This window comes from Eimeria tenella, genomic scaffold, assembly GCF_000499545.2.
Source record: "Eimeria tenella Houghton genomic scaffold, Eth_scaff40, whole genome shotgun sequence".
Taxonomy (NCBI): domain Eukaryota; phylum Apicomplexa; class Conoidasida; order Eucoccidiorida; family Eimeriidae; genus Eimeria; species Eimeria tenella.
The window spans coordinates 52,578-78,317 of record NW_013543335.1 but is presented as its reverse complement, the minus strand read 5'-3'; the positions used below and the strand labels follow the sequence as shown (position 1 = coordinate 78,317).

General features: G+C 52.1%; 2 protein-coding genes across 2 annotated transcripts; one reads left to right on the top strand and one right to left on the bottom strand.

Annotated features, from left to right (window-relative positions):
* Positions 1–1,403: 1,403 nt before the first annotated feature.
* Positions 1,404–20,881, top strand: ETH_00007115 (Chromosome III, complete sequence, related; the record flags this gene model as incomplete). Its single annotated transcript, XM_013376791.1, has 19 exons — positions 1,404–2,468; positions 2,590–3,243; positions 3,814–4,104; positions 4,467–6,695; positions 7,076–11,138; positions 11,240–13,525; positions 13,694–14,589; positions 14,836–15,456; positions 15,635–15,874; positions 16,085–16,256; positions 16,376–16,483; positions 16,681–16,857; positions 17,020–17,339; positions 17,613–17,858; positions 18,147–18,404; positions 18,689–18,841; positions 19,019–19,297; positions 19,509–20,110; positions 20,311–20,881. 19 exons carry the CDS (start codon positions 1,404–1,406, stop codon positions 20,879–20,881), a joined length of 15,231 nt encoding a protein of 5,076 aa, XP_013232245.1.
* A 455-nt stretch (positions 20,882–21,336) lies between these two features.
* ETH_00007110 (uncharacterized protein) lies at positions 21,337–23,888 on the bottom strand (the record flags this gene model as incomplete). The annotated part of the gene is made up of 10 exons (XM_013376790.1): positions 21,337–21,731; positions 21,851–22,160; positions 22,268–22,327; positions 22,570–22,602; positions 22,733–22,843; positions 22,934–23,037; positions 23,172–23,238; positions 23,372–23,486; positions 23,617–23,686; positions 23,873–23,888. The coding sequence occupies 10 exons, from the start codon at positions 23,886–23,888 to the stop codon at positions 21,337–21,339; spliced, it is 1,281 nt and encodes a 426-aa protein (XP_013232244.1).
* Positions 23,889–25,740: the final 1,852 nt, after the last annotated feature.

Sequence of the window (25,740 nt, the reverse complement as noted above, 5' to 3'; positions counted from 1 at the left end):
CCAGATCCATGCCACTGCAGCTGTCGGTCTTTTCAGGTGAACAACACCAATGGAAGAAGCGTGAATAGGGCTCACAACAGTGGCCCTCGGTGTCTGATGTCCTCCCAGTGTACTCAACTAAATACCGCAGTGTAAATCTCCATGCACTTCCCCCCGCTTCCCCCTTAGGAAATCTATCAATGTTATGAGCAGTACCTACACCTATATTTTCTGCAGAAAAGATGGTTGCGCAGATACGCCAATAACAAATAGAGGCGTCTGAGAAGAACGACCAACCATCATGGCACGGCGACGGAGCCACCCTCTCAAATTCCCGTGCACACAGCATACTTTCGTAGTATGGCTAACCAAATGCCTCTACCTGGTGCCGCATAGGGCACTTCTATGCTTTAGACACACAGCAGACGGGGAGCAGTGCACTGAATGCGATGACGGGATTGTCCTAGGCACTGGACAACAACTGTTTCGCGGAATGAGTGTCTTCTAGTTGATCAAACTGGTATACAATAAACAAAAGAAATGCAAAATAGAAGGAAAAATACCTGAGCTGATGGAGCTTAAAAGGCCTTACAGCTCCCTAAGCAACTTCCGAGTCTCAGGGGTGAGCGGCTTGTCCCGCATGCCATACCATAATGGGCCTGTAGCTTTCTAACGTACACAAACGCCAACCGCCTCATATTTCGTTTTGATGGTTCTTTAGCTGACTGGCGGGCTTCGTACATTTGCAAGTATCCCTATCTTCCAGTGGGTTTTCTTGACCTTTCCTTGGTTAGGGCTTGTAACTACTACACACGCGCCAAGGACTACTAAAATGACAGGCTGGCCCTCCAGAACTCTGTATTTACCTTATGTCCCCGCAGCAGTCACACGTTAGCCTTTCACGGGCAACCCCCTTCATCCCGTGGTTTTGTTTGCTCCACTCTTCTCCTCCTTACCAACGCCTCTAACCGACCTTCACTTGTCGCCGTCTTCTCGCTCACGATACATTGTCGAAGTCTCCTGCTCTCTCTTCTTTACCAGCTCATACGGGACAGTGGCCCGTGCTACGCTGAGTTGAGGCACGCCCCCTACATTAGGTCGCCACGCGAAAGCTTGCGTAGGCCCGACCGGAAATACCCTGATTGAGCAAAGTCACCCTGGCTTACACGCTACCCAATGGAAAGCGTGTAAGCCAAGGCGATGCTGCTCAATTCAACCCTACAGGGCCCTGTCTGACACGTCTAGGGAGTTTATCCTGGTGCTCAAAGTCCTGTGTCGGGGGAGGTTCCCAACTCAAGGTGGACTTTGTTCGACGGAAAATGCATCGAACTGTTTCCTGGCTGCTCCCGTTCGGTGCCTGATAGGTACCAGGACCCCAATATATAGGCCCTTCAGTAGCAGCAGCACCGTCAAGGGTGACAGAGATGCTGGAGTCTGTGGTGGAGAGGCTGTTGAGCCGCTACCTGGCTCAGTACGTGAGAGGAATCAGCCGGGACAAACTATCTGTCGCTGTATGGAGTGGGAACGTAGAGCTCGAGGACCTTCAAGTTAAACCAGAGGTTTCGGACCTTCTTGGCATCCCATTTCGCGTCATATGGGGCCGTGTACAGAAAATTAAGCTCACGATTCCCTGGTCTAGGCTTGGCACTGCCCCTGTGTGCGTGGAGGCTGCCGGTTTGCACGTGCTGCTGGAGCCGAAGCCGATACCTGAGCAGAGTGATGCACAGTTGATAGAGCAGCTGCGGGATGTGAAACGCAGACAGGTGGAGGCATGTGAACAGCAGATGCACGATGCCAGATTAAGATTGGTAGAGCAGCAACAGCAGCAAGGTGCTGCAGGTAGCACTAGCAGCAGCAGGGAGGGTGACGGAGGTTTTTTCTTTCGCTTTGTCAATAAGATTCTAAGTAATCTCCTGGTTGACATTAGGGACGTCCACATTGCCCTTGTAGACCCAGTAAGGGGCTTCTCCATAGGGGCGCTTCTAGCACAGGCATCCATACACAACACAGATGCCGCTTGGGGGCGCCACGAACAGCATCAGCAGCAGAGGCAGGCAGATCCAGCATTCTATAAGGCATGCGAGCTCAGCGGCCTCGCTGTCTACTGCGCTCTTGATGGGGCGAAGTCCCAGCAGTCGACACAGCAGCGGGGAAGCCGGCCGTGGCAGCAGGAGCATCACCAGCAGCCGGTGTCCCCGCAACAAGAGGCTTTACCTGAAACGCCACCATTCCCCGTAGTCCCTCAACGACTTCCAGGTAAGCCGCCCGCGCCGTCCTCATCTCCACCTCCTGGCTTGTTACCCCCAGCAGAAGCAAAGCAGAGAGCAACGGACGGTTCATCGACCAGTGTTGATACCTCATCTGCAACAGAAACGCAAGTGGAAGGCCCCCACTCAGCGAGGCTGCAAGGAAGCTCCCCACAGCTGGGGACCATAATGAATAAGGCGAGCGCGGAAGGCGGAACTCCTTCAGCTGCCCACGGTCAAGCAGTACGCTCTCCCCCTCACATGGCACTATGCCAACAGCGCAGCACTCCGAAGTTTTTATATCTCCTGAGACAACCACGCATTTGTTTCAGGGTTGTGAGTTTCCTGTTTGTTTGTACCGCAGGGGACAACACATCAGCTCTCACCAAGGATAGACCCCACCGAGTCACACAGGGCGCCAGAAGGTCTGTCCAGTCTCAGTCAGAAATACAAAGGGTCTTTAGCGGACACCCTAGTCAGTTCCACCAATTCATGCGAGGCAGAAGTACCAGCCGCGCGAGCAGCGGTAGGAACGCCCCCAGTAGAAGCAACTGTAGCAGCTGAAGAAGCAAGAGTTCCAGTAGCGGCAGATGATTCATCTCCACCATGGACGCGGCAAGGCGGAGGTGGAGTAAGTGGGCGCAGCCAGTATGTACTGAAGCCGTTGCATTTAAGACTGACTCTGTCGCACACATCAGCCCAGCAGGAGCTGGTTGCCCGTCTCGAGGTGTTGCGGGAAAGCCAGGGGATAGAAATTGGCCGGTCTCAGCTTGAAGCCTTACTGGCAATATCAAATGAGGCCGCGCAAAGGCGACAGCGTTGCGAACAACTACTGTTGCGCCAGGCCCACACGGTAATGCTAGGTACAGAGGGCCTGGAAGGAACAACTCAGAGAGAGTTTATTGGTTTGTACAGTCGCCAGCTGCAGACCGAGGCGGGAATCCGAGGGGTGGCACCCCTGAGCCATAAAGAGAAACAGAGGCTTGTGACTCTCCATGACGTTGTAGGCGTCAGACATGTAAGTTGGGTCGCTGCGTGAACAATAATCTATGTTTGTGTGCAGCTGTAGATACCATTTGCAATCAAGTAACTTAGGGTGAGGAGCATGCGCTGTGTATTTGTCAAAAGTACCTTCTTAGTGGTTGCATCACCCAGTTTGGCGCGCAGCGACTCGGCTGCTTCACTCTCTATGGTTTCCTTTGCGGATGTTCGTTTGGCTTCTTTTCCCCCTATGCATCCATGGTAGTGGCCTTATTTTCGTGCCTCTTCCGAATCACTGTACTTCCTCTTCTGCCCCTTCCGCTTGTGTTGTAATTGTACTACGTGCGACCTTCGCTCTCTTGTTGGCCTGTGCGTCGTTGCTGCCGCCTCCTTACCTTCACTTGAGCAAACAGATCGTTCACTGAACCATCCTATTGTTGGCCGTTTTATTGCGCTCCGCGGCAATCAGCGCGGGCCTCCCTGCGCTTTCCTATTCGAATAGCCGACAATGTTACATTCAGACTGGACCCGTGTTCTTGCGTTCTAAAAGCGCATCTCAGGCTAATGCTGTTTACGTTTGCACTGGGTTTTGGATATGGTGGCGCAGCTTGCGAAGTGGCGCAACATTTGCACTGAAGCAACAAACCGCGTTCTTCAGCAAACGCAGCTGCTGCAACAACAGCAACAACAGCAGCTGTTACAACAACAGCGCCAGCAACCGCGGCTGCAGCAGCCGAGCTGGTGGCAGTGGGTAACTGGTCGCCAGTCAGTGGGCCAATTACCAGCTCCTCAGCAGCAGGCGCGTACATCCGGAAACTGGCCTCGTAGTACCGGGGAAGAAACGCAAGCTCCTCTACTGACAAGCGAAGACATACAGCTTATCGTCGATGCTGTGCAGGTCTGTTGCTGCGTCAGGCTGAGAGGCAAAGCTGTTAAATAGGTGTGAATAACTAACAACTAAGCTTATATAGACTTGCAAACAATGAGCGGGTACCGATTGGCCGGTTAAATACAAACAAGTAACTCTAGGAATGCAGAGGGAGATCTGAACTATTTACTTGTGCATGCCTGACAGGAGCGCTAGTAGCTTTTGTTTGTTCCTGCTTCGCCACTTCCACCAAGTGACTATGCTCAGGCCCTTAATCGTTGTTGCAGGTGCTCAGGCACTCCACCAGCGGGTGTAGTTGCTTCACCTTCACCTGTGACTCTGCGAATTGACAAGGCGCAGCGCAACATTTGTGACACTGCTCTTTGCTGCAGTCGGACAAGCTGATGCAGAGTGTATCGCTGCCCACTAAGTACGTCCTGACGTTCGAGTTAGAGCATTTCTGTATATGCCTGAAGAACGATTCTGAGATGCAGCAAGAGATGGAAGAAGAGACAGCAGAGGCACTGAGGGAGGCTAAGGCCATAAAGGCCATTGGCTACTCCCCCACAGACGCCGCTAAGGCCCTCCCCCCAAACTTCCCGCGGCCACCGCCGCCACAGAAACTGGCAGCAGCAATCGCAGCGGGAGACACACCAGTAACAGCAGTAACAGCGGGTGCTTCTTTGGAGAGAGGAGGACACACAAGTCCAGGGTTTCTACGGCCAGATGCCGCAGTAGAGAAGGCGTTTTTGTCCGTTGAGCTCTTCAACCTTTGTGCTGCCCTGGACCTGCTGAACAAACAAGACGCAGCTGGGAGAGACAGCAGCGAATGGTCTTTCTGCATTTCGCTTTCTAATGTCGCGGTAAGACAACAGTCACACCTCCTCATGCACTTCCGCAGAGATGGTGGATCTGTCGCAGGAGAACCCGTGACACCTGCTGCTGGTACGGCAGGAGCAGCAGCAACGCCAGCTGCAACTGGAGCTGCAGCAGAGATGCTTGGGGTTTTGGCTCATCATCAACGCCTGATGATGCTACGTAGCTCAGCATCGAGCGACACGATCGCTTCCAGCAGCAGTAGCAACAGCAGTAGTAGCAGCAGGAGCAGTAGCAGTAGCAGCAGCTGGAGCAGCAGCAGCAGCAGCAGCAGCAGCAGCAGCAGCTGCAGCAGCTGGAGTTTTAGTCGTGGCAGTACTTCAGTTTCCGTGCCTCCTGTAGTTGGTGCGTCGTCTCTCACTGCAGCGCGCCTGGAGCTGCGACATGACCTAACACCAACGGGAAACATACTCGGTGTATTTATCCGATTAGCGCCCCTGGTTGCTGAGGTAAAGCCTGAGTTGCTTCGGACGCTTTGTGACTTTTTCGTGTTTGAGACGCCTGCGGACGTGCGACGGTTCGAGGAAGAAGAGGAGAAACGCAGCTTGGCTACTGCACCAGAGGATGGCAGCGACTTCGATCCCGCTGAGGAAAACGTGGGAGCCACAGGAACAAACTCGAGCAAAGTGGCCACAGAAGTCGACGAGATGCGTAAGAGCGAGTTTGTGGAGGGCCTACGGGAGACAGGAGAGACTGTTTATTCTGCTGCAGTGCAGCATCTCCCAGACTTGGTTCAACTGGACTTGTTGGTTGCCGCGCCTATTCTAAACTTAGATGGGAAGGGAGCAGGGAGCATAGCATTGCACTTGGGGACGCTATCGCTGCGGTCAGATGGGGCGTGTCCCTACGATGCTCTGAGAGGTGTGTTGGAGTTCAACGAGACGCGGCTCATCTGCGCGCCCACCGGCCACAAGGAGGTGTCTATTCTCCGCCCTATCCCAATCCGCATGCATGTAGAGGTACTTAGAATGAAGGAGGTTAGCCTTAACATCCTTTTTGAGGAAATTTTTCTCGAGCTCACGCCGGAAGCCATCGGCCTTCTTATTGCAGTCCCAGCATCCATGGCGAAGTCCCTGCTCCAAGTGCGACCTCAGCAAGCGTCGGTTCACGAACAAACAACTAAACCAGCAACCTTGACCGGAACAACACAGAAAAAGAAGGTCACGGGAGAAACTCTCGGCAGGAGCTCATCCATACAGCACCGGCAGTGCGCACCCGAAGAAGCGATAAGCAGTGCAGAAGCATCAGACGTGACAGCTGCAGCGCAACGGGAAGCAGAATCAGCAGCTGAAAGAAAGCCAGAGTCTTCCCCAAGCCTGCCGGTATCCATACCCCCTGCAGATGTAGCACCGGCTACTTTAAAGGGAACTGAGGAGTCCACCAGTGGCGAAGACTTTCGCCCAAACGATGGGGCTGATGAATGCATGAATCCAAGGAACAGTAGCAGCAGCAGCGGAATAGAGATGGAGCGAAAGTCTCAGATGGTGTTTACGTCAACCTGGTTATTCGGTCGTTGCGGGTTTCTGATAAGAGGACTGGCGGAAAAGGAGTCTGCAGCAGGAGGAGAGACCTGTCCCCCTGTGCTGCAGGCAGAGTTGACAGATCTGCTAATGCAGCTAACAGCAGATTCTTCTGCTGGAAAGTGTGGAGCTGTCGCTGAGCTTCATCAAGTCCTTGTCTCGGATCCGTCCACCAACTCACCCCTCTTTTTGTCTCTCCATTCATCAGCCGGCCTCTCAGAAAGCGTAAGGGGCTTGCAGGCTGCTGCAGCTTGCTTTTTTGGCTGTTCTTGCTACTCTTTCCCCTCCTCCTGTTTGTGCTTTTGATGCTGGCGTAGCAAGCGACACTGTTCTAAAATAAGCGGCGTGCAACATTAAGGGTTGTCGTATTGTTGCATGCGCAGTGTAGCTTGCCTTTGTTGCGTTTCTTTTGCCCCCTTCTGTGCTGCCAGTAGGTATCCGCTCAGGGAGACTTCCTGTGTGCATTGCCTTGTCTTTTGCGCAGTCTACACTTTTTTACCCTGGCCCCCCAGCCTTAAGCCCTTATAACTGCTCTTCACGACTGGAAGGACCGCGGCACTGCTTTATTGCACTTAACATTGCACTGATGCTCTGTTGTTCCTCAGACAGAATGGGGAACTACCCGCAGCAGCGCGAGTCTAGGGCGCTACAGCAGTTTGGCCCTGCGCAGCGCCACCACATCAGGTGGGGGCATTGAAGACGAGGAGTTCCACGATGCAGTTGAAGACACTGAGAAGACCCTGCGCGTCGAACTGGAGATCTTACTGGGTAGGGATAAGAGAACAGGCCCCACAAGCGCACCGTTGGCTGCTAATGAAAAACAAACCGACACTCCGAAAGCAACCCTCGCAGTTACTTCGCTTCCAGTAGAACTGCACTGGAGGCAACAGAGCCTACGACGCATTTTGCAGACGCTCGCTGACTACCGGCAAACCATTAGAAGCAGGCTTCAGCAGCATCTGGACGAACTCTCAGAAGTGTCTGCAGCTGCTCTGGGCCCCAGAGGTCTCTTATCGAGGGAAACAGTTGCAGCAGTGCACGACACACTGCAAACTGTACAGCAGACACTGTCGTTTGGGAATGAGTGCGAAGGGACTGAGACGGCGGGCGATATTCAGCGGAGTAACAGTGGGAGGAGCCGCACAAACAGCGCCACTGTTAAAGCGGCACGTGTTGCCACCGGTGAACGTGACTGGCTGCAGAAGGGACTCGACATCGGGGGTGAGCTACCACCGCTGACAGTTAATCGATGTTTAGATGCAGCAGAAAAGGCTCCCGGAGAGCAAGCGGCAATGAGCCCTAAAAAAGCAATGGGAGCGCAGAAACAGCAGATACAACAGCTGCTCCAGAAGCAAATACCCCATGTAAGCCTGGAACTGACATTGACTTTTCGAGAAGTAGCAATTGCTTTTTATGAAGCGAGTAACACTGTGTTGGCTCGAATGGCGCTCAAGGGTTTAAGCTCCTTCAGCCGCTTCTACTCGAATGGAGATACAGAGACAAGTTTCTCTGTTGGAGACGGTGGCATTGTATTCCGGGACAGATGCGTTTTGGGACCCCGTGCGGCATACAGGCCCCCAGCCCAACAGCAGCAGCAGCGCCGCTTCGCTAGCGGTACCTCTCTAGGATCTTCCGAATCGTCACATGGGACGTCTCCTATGAGACGTGACTCCTGTGAGACATCTCCAGCAGCATCAGTAGGAGATGGTGAGTCAGTGCAAGACACACCGACTGTATCATTATTTACTGCTCGGGTCCGTCAATATGGGGGACTTGATCCGGTGTCGGGCTTGCCTTTCCCTTATTCGATGTGTCTTGAAGGCCAAATGGAGCAAATTTGCTTTGTATACAGACAGAAGGATGTCTCGCGGACCCTCAATTATCTCAGAGACGGAATTTTCGATGTGTTCATTTCAAAGTCGTACAGGGCGGTCAAGGAAGCGGCGACAGCCTCGTATTGCCTCTTCGCACTAGACATACAGTCCCCTCTTTTTATCTTGGCCGAAGACAAGGAGGCAATCCCAGGCTTTGTGCCGCCGCCAGGGTACAAAATGCCAAAGATACGCACTCGTACACCTACTTCACCTGCTAGCGCCGCTTCTGCAGCGTCACCAAAGATTGCTACAGCATCAAAGTTAGCGTCAGATTCGTCGCAAATGGAAGTCGAAGTAGACCACTTGGGGCGTTTTATTGTCTTTGATCTCGGGAATCTCAAAGTGCGCAACGCATACGTCCCAGCTGTTGCTAATCTGCAGCAGCATCATGATCATGCTGTTTCTGGTTTGTTGCGTCCTCCGCCGTTTGGTGGTGGCGTGTCTCTTTCCGTCAGTGGCCATAGAGGACCTGCGGATGCAGAAGGCGCTCAGGGAGACACGAATGAAGGGGAACAAGGTGAACTCATCTGTTCCGATCTGAGGCTCGAGATGAGGGGCATGCAAATCAGTGCAAGCGACAACGGGCAAGATGCAGCAGCTGGGGGGTGCCTGCTAGAGAATGTCGAGGCTTGCATGTTATTTCGGAGTGCACCCACGTCTTTGTGCATCGAAGCTGAGACGACAGCATGGTTGCTGCACCTTTCTAGACAGCAGATGACTCTGATATTTGATGTCATAAATGAAAATATTTGTGGCCAAGGCTACCTACCACCAGCCGAGGTGTTGGCGGCCAAATCTGCAGACGCGGAGGACGGTGACGCTGCGCCCTATGTAGACGAAGGGGCCCTCAGGCGGGAGCTAGAGATTCCCCCTCTGGCCGTGGATTGCCTCATAGTCATCCCACAGCTTACTTTAGAGGCTTCGTATGGACCAGGGATCCCTCTGGCCTTGTTGTCGCTCCACTGTATCACTGCAAAAGTTGCTGCGTCCGTATCTCGGCTGGTCTCTTGCTACCGCTTCCTCCTCTGCGCCGAAGCCTTCAGCATCGATGACCTCCGTGCAGGCACGGCAAATTATTTCAAGCGGGTGGCCAGCTGCACAGCGCCGCTTGCTGGAGGTGGCTCAGATGGCAATGGTAATGAATGGGATTTGAAGGGGATACAACGCTTTGTGGTAGTCGACGAGGAGGGGTCAGCAATGACGGACGCCCGCAATTCATTCGACAGAGGCCAAGATGGGAAATCACGTAGACATGACAGAGATGGAAATCCATCGGTTGCCTCTCCTCACCCCAAGAAGGAAACCAATCGAGCACGAAGAGTTCCTGGTGTGGAGTTCGAGTTTGGCTCATCTTTACGAGAGTCTTACATGGACTTTCAGTTCTCTGGAGTTACTGTATATGTTCTCGTAGTAGCCTTCATGGACATCCTAAGCTACTTCACTTCTTCCTGGGCATTCAGCTCTATGCGGTCGTACCCCAAGCCGCTTCCCACTCTGCTAAAGGGTGCTGATTATCAGAATCAACAGCTAAGCAGGAGCGAGCGGGACTCTCGTGAGACTTCGCGAGACAACCGGGAAATCCCGCTAACTCCAGGGAGTGCACGTGGAGATGTGATATCTCTGTTGCTCTCTGGAGAAGCCTTGAGGGAACGTCCGTTTCGGGTGTCTGTGAGCATTCAGAGGGGCTGCTTTGTTGTATATTCCGACCTTCAGTCTCCCTCAGCACCTGTCATCGTTTGGTCCAGCGATTTTCTTGTCCGCCTTAAAATGAGAGGAGATGAAACACTCTTTGAACGCGTTCAGGTATTGGGCAGCAAAATATGCCGGCTAGATGCATCTCCGCTCCCAAAAGTTCCTCTAAGATCGCAGTCGCATGTAGGAGTCTTTACGGGGACAGATGCACAGGAGGCCCAGCAGTCGCAAGACTGCCTGGCCGACCGTTCTCCACACCGAACGAGTTCAGATGTACACAAGCCAGCGATAAAGAATGAACCGAGGACCGTACGCTGGGGAACAGTCGGCGAGAGTGAAAGCATCAAGAGCAGCAATGATGGTCGTGCTACTTTTGATGTTGGCTCCCGAGGCAGCATTAGGCAGCGGTGGGCGGAGGGCACTAGTAAATCCCAATGGCAGCAACGGGGACGCTGTCAGTCGCAGCTGATGATGCGAGAATGGATGCAGTTGCAGCAACTCCAGCACCGCGCTTCGGTAGGGAACCCATCCGCAGAGCGCCTGACGCCGCGCACAGATTCTGCGAGCGCTGTGCTGCTTTGCGAGCACTTTCACCTTGAGGGTAGTGGCGTGTATCGCTCCACGAGTGAGGCAGTTGACGACTGCCAGGAGCCTAAGCAGAAGCAGCGGCAGCAGGGAAATGGCCAGGCTGCGGATCCGATCAGTGCTATTCCGGCGCAAAGTGGCCGCGGCAGGATTCCAGCAGCAGTACACCGAATGCAGCAATCTTTTTCTGCTGCTGCTGCAAAGCTACCACCTCGCTCTATCAGCCCCGCAGGGACCAGACAGGCTGCTCTTGTCAGCGAATCGTCTTCTGCTGCATCGAAGCAACAGCAGAACAAGCGTACTCACAACGACGGAGATGGGGAGATAAGGCACCAGCCAGCATCGGACCAGCCACAGAACCCAGGGGTTTACTCACCAGGGCAGGTGCAGCAACAGCAGCAGCAGCCCCAGCATCGCGTAAGTCCCAAGGTGTTGGCCGACGAAGACCTACAAGAAGCTGAGGCCAAGGGCAGGCGCCGCATAATGACCTTCGTCGAATTGTCCTTCGATATTCCACGTATGCTTTTTGTATTACCTTGCTGAATTTTTGCCGGTACAGTTTTGGGCTTAGTTGCATTTCATGCCGCTCATCATGCGTGCGTTATTCGATGTTCTCAGTCTTTTACTTACGCGTCTCCAGCAGAGATATGGCGCTTTTGTTAGCTGCTGCCCGGTGTCTTCATTCTGACGGACCGAGCGTATGCCCTACTCAGCAGCCTCCCCCAATTCGCTTCCCTGAAGCATGCGCTCCGCATAAGCGGCAGCAACAGTTACAGCACCAAGACCAGCAAGAGGAGTCAACTCAGGCAGGGTCGGTGCAACAGCAGATTCCCTTTGTAGTTGAGAGGACAGCGAAGATCTCGTTGTGCTTAGAGGGCGCCCAGTTGTTGCTTCTCGACGACCTGCGCTCCTCGGTATTGCCGGTGTTACAGTTGCGGTTGTCAGCAGGGGGGCTTGTGTTTGACATAACTTCTACTCAGCTGCAAGTTGCATTACGTGATTTCTGCTGCGGCCTTGACTACCTCAACGCCAAGGCTGGGTGCTGGGAGCCGTTCGTCGAAAAGTTAGACGTCACTGCAGTGTACCGTCGGGACTACGCAGAGGAAAGGCAGCAGTTGCTGCAGCGACAGCAAGCCCAGGCGGGGGCTCTCGATGCCCCTCCGGGTGAGGACCCGTGGGGCACGTTCAAGGCAGCCAGGACTCTGATGCTGCACAGCCAGTCACCGTTCTGGCTAAATATCACTCCGCAGTTATGCGAATTATTCGCATGGTTCCTTCCGTATCTGCTGGCTCACCTCACAGAAGGAGGAGTGGCGAAGCTGGAGGAAAAGTGTCCTGAAGGTGTGGATGCCCCTCATACCAGAAGCCCTCGCGGGGTTTCAAGGACTTTTTCGGTTGCGCCTCTCGTCCCGAGCACGGTTTCCATGCTGCAGCTTGAGGATAATGTATCAGCTGCTGCTCAGGATCAGCAGCATGGCCCCAGCACAGGTTGGACAAACTCACAGGAAAACAAGAACGTTGAAGGGCCTGCGACTGTAGCAGTCACCCCACTTCCTGTTTCTTCCAGTGCTAGGGAGACTGAGGCAGCTTTCCGTTACTTGAACCTCACAGGCCAATGCCTCTACGCCTTTACAATGCAGAAGTTTGGCTCCAGGAGCACGGGAATGGAGAAGGACCAACACTCTAGCAGCAGCAGCAGCAGCAGCAGGAGTGGACTCGTGAATAGAGTTGGCACGGGCAGGAACGAAAGGCATGATGGACTTGAGAATCAGACAGTGAGCAGTTTGCTGCTGTTGGTACCTGGTTCCTGCACCCCGCTGCCCCTTGACGGGCTCATGCAGAGCCGCACGGCGGAGGCGTCTCGGCGGTCGCGCAGCCGGCAGCGTTTTTATATAACGAATTGTCCTCCTGTGGATTCAGTATTGCGGCTTAATGAGATGTTTCCGACGGTGGCGTTTCCAGCTATTAGCAGAAACGTCATTTCCTCCCAAGACGTTGAGGCAACAATGAGGTTGCTTATTGCAAACGAGGAAATGAGACGCAAAATTAGAGCCAGAAATCTAGCGTCTGTGTACTTAGGACAGAAGTCGCCCACCAGTGCCCCGGCAAGGGACGCTCCACTCGCCGCGTCTTCCGATGCGTCTCCAGCTAGAGAAATGCTTGTTGGGCCTTCTAACCAGCAACAACCGCAGCAGCAGGGCAAGGAGCTGTTAATGCCAGGGAGCCCTAAAGTTGCAGCACGAACAACCAGCCGGCTCTCCGAAGCGGGCGTCGACCCGTCACCTCCAGCCATAGGCCCGTTTCCGCGGGGGACAAAAGCAGTCGCTGTGGATAGTATGCGCAACTGCTGTGTCACCTTGCTGCCTCCAGTCAGGCACTCCATATTGAGTCGCCTCGTCGACACTGCAGCAGCAACAGCAGCGCTGAGAGGCCCCGCTGGCACCGCTAACGTTGGTGCAACGGCTGCAGAAAGGTTTCTCGGCAATAGCAGCAAAACAGCGGGCAGCAGTAGCAGCAGCAAATTTGCTGCCCGGCAGTTGCAACGGCTGCGTAGTTCGCTGACTACAAAAGATAGGAGGCCCTCCGGAATCTCTTTGGGCCCCTCTTCAAGTCAGGGGTCCACGCTCGCTCGACAGTCCTCGGAAGCCTCCAACTCCATAAACGCTTTAGATGATTTAGAAGGCTCACAGCAGCCCCAACAGTTGCTTCAGACGCAGCAACCTCAGCGCCAGATGCTGGAGCAGCTGGACAGTCCGCTGGCATCCGGACAGCAGCTGCCAACGAGGCGCCCTACAGGCCTGAATATTTCACAAGCAGGAAAAGAGTTTGAGATAAGTGCTAGTGGGCCTCACACACGGTCACCTCAAAAATTGACTTCCGTCAGCATACCGCGACCTGTCTCAGGCACGTTCCATTTGTTGCATCTACGTCTGATTTGAAGCTGTTTTTGTCGTGGGATGGCTATTCATGAACTTTATTTAATTTTGTGTACGAAAACGCGGCTGGCTCTTCGTGTGTAGGCTACTTCTTTTGTTTGTATTGTTGCAGCTCTGCTGTGGCGTCTGTTTTCAGGGTTCCATGACTTCATTGACGCTGATGTGCGGAGAAGGGGGGCTGGAGGAGAGTCTCCTCAGCAGAGAAGCGGGGAACAGTCTACAATGAGCAGCAGCTTCTCTGTTCCCCTTCCGCTGGCCCACGTCGATAGCCACAGCGAGGCCATATGCCAGGTGCTAAGCCCACACCCATCCTATAAGTTGCTGCTGCTCTCTACAACTGTGATGCTGCACAACAGCAGCGGAATGCCCCTAGAGATTTGCTTTCTTGATGGCGAGCTTAACCCGCTGCTGCTGCCCGCCTCCCAAGGGGCCTGCGCTCCATTGGACGCAATTGGGGAGCCTTCCGTGGCTTCAAAACGCGGAGAACTCTCAGTTGAGGAGCCTTCATCTCTACACCCGGACTTGCAGAGAATCCCTGATTGGATGCTCCAGCGGGAGGAGCGGTGGCGAGAGGCGCAGCGGCTAGAGACGCTACAACAAAAGCAGCAGCTGAGGCTTTTGCTTCAGGATGCTGCGACCAAGCCAGCAGGTCCTAAACGCACAGCATCCGCCCCCCTCCGACGTGCCCTCACAGAATGGGCTCGGCTCGAGGCATTTACGAGGTCGCCGAGCTCGAGCATTTCTACGCAGCAGCAAGAAGCTCCTGAAGAGTGCATCCTCGAACCGCCCACGCACAAACAGCTCATGGATAGGCTCACGTACACCTTTCTGTTGCCCAATCTTCATGTCCTATCCGTACCTCAGAGAGCTATTCTTGGACCCGGCTGGTGCAACGTTTGCTTTCGGCCTGCGGCTTTCGCTGAGGAACCTGCCAAAACTACACCGACGCCAGCACCGACTGCAGCAACAGATGCAGAAACACCGTGTTCAGAAGCAGCTGCATCGGAACGCACAGAGACGGATGCTGCGGAGGTGATCTAAACTTCATTTTTGCTCTCACCCGTTGCTGGCCTATGGTGCCAGTAGGGATTTGAGTGCTAACGAAATTAGCCAGCGAGCTTATGACTGAAGAAATATACTACAAAAAGGAAGCAAGGAGAATTATCGCTGCGCACTTCTGGAAAGTAGCACGCAGTAAAAGCAGTTGCAAATTGTGGAATCATCAGTGTGTTTTCTTGCAACTATGGGTGCCTTGACTTCATGCGCTTTATCTCACAGGCCGAAACGATCCCGGCACCGCCTGACATGACTTGTGTTGCCGGATGGTGCGATCTCATCGACACGCGACACCGAATGGAGGGGTTGCGTTGCCGGCAGAGCGCTTACTTGCCCCCGAGGCTTCGACCAGGTGCAGCATCAGCATCTCAGATGCCGAGAACTCCTATAGCTTCCGGCTCGGCTTGTGATGCGGAAGCAACTGGCGCTGCTGCAGGTGTAAACACAGTGCGAAATCTCTACTTCTTGGTGCACATTGAGGGGCGCAAGGGAGCACTTCCGGCTGAGAAGGAGCTAAAGAGAGTCACCATCTTTCCCTCTGTGACTCTGGTGAATGCGACCACAACTGAGCTCGACATAAACATTGCCCCTTCCTCTGCCGCCTCAAAGTCTGGCCGAAGACAACTCACAGTTTCCGCTTCCGGGTTAAACAGGACAAATGCCGCACTACAGGAGCTGCATGCGCTGCAACAGAGGCCGTCCCTCAGCGCTACTCTACGGAGACGCTCTACCTTTCTTGTGTACGAGGTGCCGCCAAACAGACCGTTAAGGCTCCGTATGCGATTTGCAATGTTAGAGGGGGCAGAATGGTCCTCAGTTATCTCCGACTTGCTGAGCACCCAGGTATGGAGGAGCAGTGCTGCAACGCATAAAAGAGCTCACCTGGGTCATGAATGACTCAACCATCTGGTTCAATACTGCGCCTTTTTGCCTGCAATTTGACGGTGACAACAGCGGAAGCTAAAGCAAGGCGCTCGCATAAAAAGATCCTTGATTTGTGTTTGTTGTCTGCAAGCTACAGGACGAGGTCGTCAGCAGGGTCCTGCTACCATCGCGTCACCACGCCTCAGCGGAGCTGGAGGTTCTTCATGACACGACGGAGGTGATGCCGTTTTTACCGTTCGTATTTCCCCGACAGCTTGTTGCAGTCATATCTGCCCCGCGCAGCTTCATAGACCGTACAGGTCTTGGGGTTCGCCCTGTCCAGGATGGGAGATTTTGCCCAGAATTTGATGGCCAGAGCCTCCTGGGGGACTCCACTGTAAGACTTGTCGTTGCTCATGTACCCTTCTCCATGATGCCCAGTTTCTTCATGAGTGTTTTCTAGTATGGTTCCTTTATTGGAGTACTAACTCTGCTTATTTCATTCTCCACTGTGGCCCCTGCCAAGTCGCTTCAGTCCATATAGCCCGTAGTGTATCACTCCATAATCACCACATAATTGATATCTTAACTGTGGCGGTCTGAGCAGACTGCCGACGTCACGCTGCTGCTTCCAAGAAGGAGGGGCCTGGGACAACCGGTGGAGTGCCGCATAAGCGTCCCTGCATTAGGGGGTTACAGCCACGCGTCGCTGGAGACTGAAGACCGCTGCTACACTTTACGTCTGAAGACGGAGAAGATGGATCCTTCCGAAACGGCAGGTGAGCCAGCACAAGGCTTTCGCTGGCTCAGGCATTGCTCAACCCTTTGACCATCAGGACCAAGGCTTTAAACTCGTGTCAGTCAAATTCCATTCTGGAGACTCCATGGGCGTATGCAGGAGCGATCTGCCGAGTCGTGTCTCTCGTGCCAGAATTTATTTTGACAAATGCGCTGAAGATCCCTCTTTTCTTCCGTCAGTATGGCACCCCAGGGCCGGCCTTTGAGGGTACGATACTACACACAATTTATAGTTTTAGTGGCCCGCTGCCTATCATTGTGTTTCTGACATTACAGTTGTTTGTGCCATGTGAATATGACCGAGGTACGTATAAAGGATGCTCTTGTTTTGCTCGAATATTTCACCTTGGTTCATAGAACTGTTACGTTTTTGTTAATTCATTAATATGTCGCCTGCTTGCGCAGTTCACCCCGGACAAAGCTATCCAGTTTATTGGGCGAGCGCAGAGCTTCCTCAGGCGATTCAGTTCCGCCCCGGAACAAGCGAAGGCTACGCATGGTCTGGTGCGGTGGTTGCTAGCGAGGAGACGGCAGGGAAGAGCTGGATTGCTCTCTATAACGGCATGCGAGATGCAGCACCTGGTAGGGAGGCGGCGAAGTTGTGTAATGATCGTTCGCAGATATTTGGGTGTTGCGTTCGCCACAGGAATATGTGATAGATAGCGCCCGTGGTAAATGGCGATGCGGATTTCCGTATGACTGGTTAGACTTCGTGCGATCTGATCCTCCGCACGCTCTGTTCAGGGGTCTTCTGCGTCGAAGTAGCCCCTGATGGAGGCGTGAAAAGTATTTGTATTCGCGGGGCTGAGGGGCATTCCGAAGGGTTTTTAGTCATCAATAGATGTCCTGTGATTCGGCGGGTGATGGTCCACACTTACCACTCTGAGATGAACTCCCAGGGTCAGTCTGCGGACACGGGAGGTGTCTCATCTTCCTTTTCATCCTCCTCACATTGGACAAGACAGCCCATGAAGCTGCCTGATTTTGATTTCCATTTTTTTGCAAATGAAGGAGAGACTGTCGCCTACGGTTGGCCATTTCCCTTTACGTACACGTCGCGACCGGTAAAGCTCCCACAGATTATGATAACTGGCTGCACAGCAACTTCCCGTGAACACTGTCTGCTACTGCGCTAGTGTGACAGCTGGTAGTTTTATTATGCCAAGTGTGCAGACAGAAATTTTTATTGCGCGCGATTTTTGTTGAACTTCCGTTGACTCGAGGCAGTGGTTCGGGGTCATGGCAGAGCCCCGGCTTAACTGTACACTCTGTTATTCTAGGCCGAAGACGCTTCGTGCTGCAGCTGACTGATGATAGCTTGCTTGAATGCGCTTCAGTGTCAAGTCCTTTTATGGATAGACAGTAAGACGGTTGCTCCCAGAAGTCCTATTCTTTTGGATCTGGAGACTCCCCAGTACAAGCGATATGAAGTAAATCTGGGCCTCCCTGATATGCCACAAATAATAGTGAGGACGGAGAAGCGGGGCGACGCAATGATTATTGAAGTGCGACCCAAACCAGGAACCGGCCCAGAGCGGGCAATGTTGTCTTGTTCTAAATCACAGGGAGTTGAGCCTGAAGTGGTAAGCTGCCTGTCATTTCGTATTCCCGCATGTCTAGAGAGCCTTGCATTTTGATTCACCATTAGCAACTTTTTGGGATTTGGATACGAGCAGTGGGGGCCTTGGGCTACAATTGTAAGTTGTAAATGCCCAGCAGTTGTTGACTTTGTTTCCTTGTAATGAACTTGATGGCATTACTGATGGCATTACTTGTGTTGTTAAAATGTAAAGGCGCTGAATAGTCTGAAGGAACAATGCAGCCAGTTCAGCAGCATCTCATCGTTCTCTTGACTTTTTTTGTCACTGCAGGCGGTTGAGAGTCCCTTGCGCAGTCTCCATGTAGCTCTTACTTTGGCACAGGTGGGGGTATCATTGATCTATGATGCTGTGAAGGAAGAACTCTGTTTTGCTGAGCTGTCACAGCTGGCCATTGGATTTCAGGAGAGAGGAGAACGGCAGAAGCTATTGGTCCGCATTGCAGATATTCAAATCGATAATCAGATGGAGCACGCGCGGAAGCCTGTACTTCTCGCCAACCGGGGCGGCGGTGCCCACAGCGCAGAAGAGGTTAGTCATTCAACCCGCATATAAATGTAGGCTGTCTAACTACAGGCAAATCAGAAGCTGGGAATGCTTGCATAACTCGACGAGTGGGTTTCGAGAAGAAGAAACGTCCCCCGAAATTGAAGTCAACTTCGGGGGACGTTTCCATGATTTGTTATTGGCTTCGTTGTAGTGGTGTTGCACAACTCTTCACTTAGTATCCTCAGGAGATCGCTGCTCCTGTATCCAATTGGTATCATTTGGTTCAGGGGTCTTCTCCCTGCGTTCACTGAACTCTGTGCCCGCAGCCGTTCTCAGCTCAGAGCGCGTCGAAACCCTTTTTGAGCCTCTTCGTTGTACGGCACCATACGACCAGCAGTGACGTTATCTTGCGTCGTGTCCAACTCGAAATGGACAATTTAGAAGTGGAAATAGATGCCGACGCGCTCAATGGACTCAACGTAACCACTCACACGGCCCACTGTCTGCCAACAAGCGCTATAACTGGACGGAACTGTTTCCACTGAAGTAGTATTCTGTCAGGTCATGCCAGTTTTAGAGACCTTGGATGTTTAACAACACTGCGTAGCACGTGGTTTGGTACATCCCTGCAGTAGAGTGGCGTGATTGTCCTTCAGGATTTCTTGTGGGCCTGTATGACGTCGCTGGGGCTGATGAGTGCGGCTTCCCGTCGTACTGTTTCGGCGGAGGAGCTTGAAACTTGGATTGAATCTCCCATTCATCAGACTTACAGCCCTCCGCCCTTGCCTACCGTGCTGTCCTTAGAGTCCATGCTTATAGACAGATTCGACGTTTACTGCTGGTGTTCCTTCGTTCTCGATAAAATGCACATGCTGTCTGACCTTCTGAAAGTCGGTTTGCGCATATTGATGGCATCGGGGCGACTGGAATTGATGGTGAGCAGCATGTGGGTGATCGGTGTCTTGTGCTGGCGGCGTGCGCTCAAGGTCGCGCTCGTGAAATTGCAACTGTGCTTGTGAATGTACTTTATATGAGACTGTGCTTGGGCTGGGTACTAGGAAGGCTGGCCGTTCCATATGTGGAAGAGGCAGTGAATGAAACAGGAGTGCTACTCGTAGACTATATGTGTATGAAGTGCTTCCGCAGGGGGCGAAGTTGAATTTCCAGCGAGAGGAGTTCAGGAATCTGCGCGGAACAGCCAAGACATTTGCAGCATCGTTGCAAGAGCGCTACACCTACCATCTGTTGAATTCAGTTTTTTCCTCTCTGGGGCAGAGTTCGCTTTTTAACCTGCCGCGTATGCCATTCGAATTCGGAAAGAACACCATAGGTTTGGCAGCAAACGCAGTGGACAGCGTGAGTGCTGGTCTTGGAAGTTTGCTGTCAACTTTTACTTTTGACTCGGAATATATCAATCGGCGGCAAAGAGAACGCGTTCGGAATACAGCGAGCATGCGTGACGGATTCTTGTCAGCTGGGAAGAATATTGGGGAGGGTGTCTGGTCTCTGACGAACATCGTCACAAAGCCCATCGAAGGTGCTCAGCGAGAAGGCGTGGGCGGGTTCTTCAAAGGCATTGGGAAGGGCATCGTGGGATCCCTTGTAAAGCCACTTGATAAGGTGGGCCAAGCTGTCTCGGATGTTACGCGTGGCATTAAAGCTGAAGTTTCTAAACCAATCGGGGCCTCGAAATTCAGGAATGAACGCAGGCGGAAGCCCCGCATGCTTGGGGAGCTTGGGGAAATAAGGTAAGATGGCTTTACTATGTAGTGCAGCTAGTCAGATTCTATATTCTTCTTATCAGCGTCAAGTGGCCTACACCCGATCCAGACCACAGGCTGCTTGCCTCGCGGCAAGACTTCAGTTATTTACTGCGTTTGGTTGGCAGGAGCTTACTTCCATTCTGATCATTTGCAGCCTTTGTTGTTATTTGTAATCCAACTTGCAGGCCATACGATGAAACGGAAGCTACACTGCGTGAATGCCTTGGCCTAGCTGTAACGCGCCGTCTGCAGAAGTTTGTAACTGTTTTGAAGGAAGAGGCATTACCGCCTCGCCACTTCGTGGTTTTGTTCTATCCCAAAGACGTCTTCTTCGTAGATCTAACTGGTGCCCCCCAGGTTGCAGGTGGGCATCAGGTTGGGGATGAGTCTGAACCAACTCGAGACAAGAGCGTGAACGTCCTTTGGCACGCCAGCATTCCGCTGGTCCGTGACATTCGGGCCAGTACTCACGGAATAATCATTCGAGCAGGTCAGCCCACCACGCACAGGCCTAAAGATGTCTTGGCAGCTCTCAGCAGCGTCGACAGTTATCAGAAGTCTCACCGTGCCCACGTTGGGTCCTTGCGGCAAGTGGAGGCTCGCGGAGATCGGTGCTTCCAGATCCCTTGTTCTTCAGCCGCCCTCATTTCTCAGCTGTACAGAGAGCTGCTGGAGGCTGTGCATGGCTCAACATCCGTCGTTCAGCTTGGCACGTGGGATGCTCAGAGATATGCGGAGACAGACAGCGACTCATAAGCAGGAGGTAACGGTAATGTTCACAGGTCGCAGCGTCGTCTGAAAATGTGGCTGGCTCCTTGCGACAGTCACTGACAAATTTGGTCATCTAAGAGAGACACGATCTTTAAACGCTTTTTCGCTCCCTTGCTCAGTAGTGCGTGTGCACGCCTTTGAAGTGGGCCCGTTTTCTGATTTTGTCGTTTTCGGAAGTGGAACAGGCAATGAATACGATCACAAAAGGCGCACTGCTCTTTTTTAGATAGGCAAATAAGTAGACATCAGGGACTGCGCCGTACAGTCATCAAGGATCCACTGTAGAGTATGACGACCCTCTCCGCGTTAGCTGAGAGGTGGCGATATCCGTTTTCATTATGCCGAACATGGAAAAACGCACTCATGGACACAGCTCTACAGGCCAGCGGCTATGGACCACAGCAGAGTGGGTTTGATTACCTTTCAGCTCGTTGTGGCCGTTACACTGGAAAAAATGCAGGCATTGCAGCAACGGGTATGGGGATGCAGGAGACGCCGTTTCTTAGTAGCACCGCATCTGAGTCGGAAGGGTTCGGTAGTGATAAGCTGACCTTGGATGTTCCCGTGCAGTCATGGGTAACAGGACCAGTGACTTGGCCTTCAGCTCTGGTTCTTTGCTGCCACGCTAGCTGAGCGCTACCGGGTGCAGGCCGTGATGCAGTTATTGGATATGGCCACGAGCCAAGAGGTATTTCCTGCTGAAGTGGCGTCACGCAATCTTCCCGTAACCGAGCGTCGCTGTAGTGCCTGTCAATGTCAAGGATGCACTCGTCTTGCTCTGGTGTGGTTTTATATTCAATCTCGTGCAGAAGAACGCTCTCAGAAGCAGCTCCACCTAAGGCGAAAATACCGCAAGTTTAGAAAGTTGGCAATGCAGTTGTCTTCGACAAAAAGCATTTATTGAGCTATCTGGATCTCCAGTGACTTAGTTGGACGGCCTTTACAAAATCTCACCCGAATATGTTGGTTTCGCATGAGGGGGTGGGTGTAGTGAAGGAAAGCCCATCTCTTCTTCGTGCAGTGCAGCTGACTGCAGGGCGTCTGCCTGGCATGTTGGAGCTTCTTCCTCAAGTTGCTGGTGGGCGTTGGCTCCAATGGGGGAGGGCTTAGGATCCCCGTTAGAACGGCGGCCAGGAACGGGGATGGGAGCCTCAACTGACGAGGGTGGCCCCGGTACCTTGCGTGTGGCAAGCCTGCCAGCAACGAGGGAATCAGTGCCTTGCTGCCCATGTTTGCGGCACGGCAACTGCTGCTGCCGCTGGACCTGAACGGTGCAAAAACAATTACCGATTAGGCTGTAGTGGTGTCATCACGACACCTAGTGTTATTTCCACAGTTAATCTACAGGGGAACCATATAGCCAATTCTGACCTCTGGGAAAGGAGGAGAGCCATTTGGATGGGCCCTCGAGTGGTTCGACTCCATCGACGGCTGAGCGAATGCAGTAAGAAGAGACCCGCAGGTCATTCTAGCTCAGCTGCTACGCTTACTAACTCCCACTCGAGACAGAGCAATATGATGGGCCAACAGAAAAAGGTCAGAGAAACAGAAGGCAGTAACCGCTGCTTAGAAAGCTGCGAACAAACGCTGGTGATTTGGTGCCTACTGGCTTATGTGCAACAAACTGTTCTAGAAGTGATTCCTAGTGACTAATTTTAGTGCAGCCTACTTACCCGGGGGATGAAGTCGCACGCCGGACTCGCATCCTTTGCAGACAGAACAGGCAGAAGCAGACTTTAGTCTGATAAGGCTCGACGAGATACCAGATAATGAAGTGTCTTAAGGGTACCTAGGCAGGCAGTTAGGCATGCCGCGGTGGTGCAGATTTACCCGCACCAAGGCTATACTGGGTTTCCAGTCAGAAATAAGATACTCCTTCGCAATTCCACAGAGCAGCTGCTGAAGGTCAAACTCCAGTGGTGGCGCAAGAGACAAGGCATGCACGAGCTGCGAACGCATAAGACACAGGCTCTAGTCTGATACTCTTAAGAAAAAGCGTAGCTAAATTTTTTCATACCGTCACTGATGAAACCTTACTTTGAAGTGCACTTCTTGCTTTGCATTCTTCACGGCGGCCTCCACGAGAGCCTCCCCATACTTCACTGCAAACTGTTTCCTGACAGTCGCTAATTCGTCGATACCTGCAAGGGGTTGTTAACATGTGAATAGATCAAGAGGGACAGGTTAAAACCTGGTGCTGTCTTCTTATTCATTTTGAGCCTAGTTGCTGCCGATGCGTGCCAGTGGAGATACTGCTTACTTAGCCTTGGCTCACAGTACAGAAGACTGTGAATTGGGGAAAGCAAATCAGGAGGACAAATTCTCTCTGTTGCCAAGTAGCTCTGCGGAACACAGGGATCCCCAATTGTAAAGAGGATCATAATTTTCTCACATTTGTTCCAACTTGCGTGCACCCAGGTACCAATGTTCCCGCAGATAATGAAAGCTGCATCCGAGGGTATCGTGGCCCCTCACTAGTCTTGAGATAAGCAGCTCGCAGACAGTCACAAGGATCTCCATTGCCCTCTCTAGCCTGTACTCTCGTAACAAGTGTTCCGCCTTTAGCCTTGCACCTTCTTCTCTCCCCTCCCTGCGAACACAAATTCAACATGGAATCCATCTGCAGTACAGTGGACAATAAAGTTTCACTTTAAATTCTACTGTCCCTTCGTTAATTTTCTTCTACGGCCCCCTTAATATGCGGAACAAGGATAGCATACCGTAAGAAGCCAGCAATTTCCCTGCGCTGCAGTCGAATCGAATTCTGAAGTCTGTTGGTGCACATGCGAGCTGCAATGATCATCTCACAATGATTCGCAAGAGCAAAAGAGCCTGTTACCCGGAGCAAATAGGGCAGCAATGTTTCGATTTTTCATGGGTCTACTTTTGTTTGCGTCACTTTGTTCTGAGAGTCCGTGAACCTCATTACAGGTATGACGTGGTGTTGCTGCTTTGAAGAGGTATGAAAGGGATTACCTCTACTGATAGCCATCTTCAAGCTTGCCTTGCATACTGCTTTGTCAAATCTTTCGAAGGGCCAGCGCATCTTCATATTAGTCGCAAGTCGTCGAGATTGGTTGATTCGGCACTTGACAAATCAAACAAAGCAACTTTACCCACTTTCTTTCAGCCAGAAGGCCAACACAGGGAAGAAATGAATGTGGATATATCTATATATATCTTCTCCACAGATGTCCAGTGGAAGCACCGTGGTACCTGCTGCGGTCATGCAGTTGCAAATCTAAATAAAAGGCTATGAGATGCTTGCTACAAGGCAAATTTAATTTAAAAAAATTGAAATAAATGCATTTGCCATAAATGGTCGCACAGTAAGTACATATCTTGCAGAGCTGGAAAGTGACCTAGGGCCATTCCACAACAACCCCACTCAAGGAGCTCACACCCTTGTATGGACTCTCAAGATAGTGTATACTATTATAAATAACTAGAAAACGAGAAACCTGAATCAACAAGAGAAGACTTACTATGAGGCAACGCTTCTTAGCCATATCCCGGCTGGTCATTACAGGCGTTGAACTGCAACCGTTGAACTGCAACCGTCGTCTGATGGGGCCAACATAAAGAAAAGTCTTAACATGATTTAATGGTGAATCCTCTGGTGAAAATGTAATCCGAAATCTACTTTTAAAACACCGATTCACAAGGGAGCACTAAACTATGCGGAAAGAAGGTGATGCATTGCAACAACCCCACAGCCTTCTTAGCTTAGTCGGTAGAGCATTCGCTTAGTAAGCGAAAGGTCGCCGGTTCGATTCCGGCAGGAGGCTTTCATGGAGGAAGGCTTTCTCACCGCCATCTTCCGTTTCCAGGGAATATTTTTTGTTATATTCCTTTATTTCTAGTCTTTCCGGCATCTGACCTTTTATTTCTTCCTAGGTCTACTAATTAATTAACGAGGCATATTTACGCTGCTTGCAGGCTGCCCAGCTGTGCATCACATCAACATTTGTGGCCTCTTCGCTTTTCCCAGTATTGACCGTTATGATCTCCTTTAAAGAATTTATATTTCTCTAGATTACAAGAAACCCCACGTTCATTAAACATAGAAATATCAGTGGCACAAAGAACTCCAAGAAGTGAATGAATTAACTGCAAGACACGTGAGAGCCTCCTGCCGGAATCGAACCGGCGACCTTTCGCTTACTAAGCGAATGCTCTACCGACTAAGCTAAGAAGGCACGCCTCGTTTACCCAATCTTCATATATTCTATCCTAAGATAAGCTTGTCAACTCACAAGGAATCGCATGGGCTCTGCTTCATTTAGTCTTTCGTAGGCTTGTCAACTCAAAAGGAAACGTGTGGCCTCTAGGGTCTCGAGCCTTGACTTTACCTATCAAAGGATATTATCAGGCCGTAATGTTAAGCATGCAACACAGCAACAAATTGGAGTCGCCAGGTTATTCCCTAACTTTGGCCCTGCGGCCGTCCCCAGCGCCCCCAGCACGACCAGTGGCCAACACAAGAACAGTGTAGTTCTGCAGTATCACTGGGCCACTCAGCGTCTGAGGAGTTTTGATGCACTTCATGAGAAAAGCTGGCACAGCTCGAAATCGTCAAAAGAAACTTGCCTCAGCAAAGCGCTTTAGGCAAAGCCCCTAGAAATACTTTTCAGCATGCAAATAATTATTGCTGTTTCTCATGTTACACGAATACACGTACATAGGACGTCCACCAACGTACCGATGCTAAGCTGGAAGGTGAAAAGACATAAATCTCCTTATTAGTATTGAGATCCTACACCAGCCTTATACGGACCCGAGGAATGTATACTACATCCAAGCAAGGCGCGACGCTCCAAGCTACAAAGCCAAGACAGCAGAGG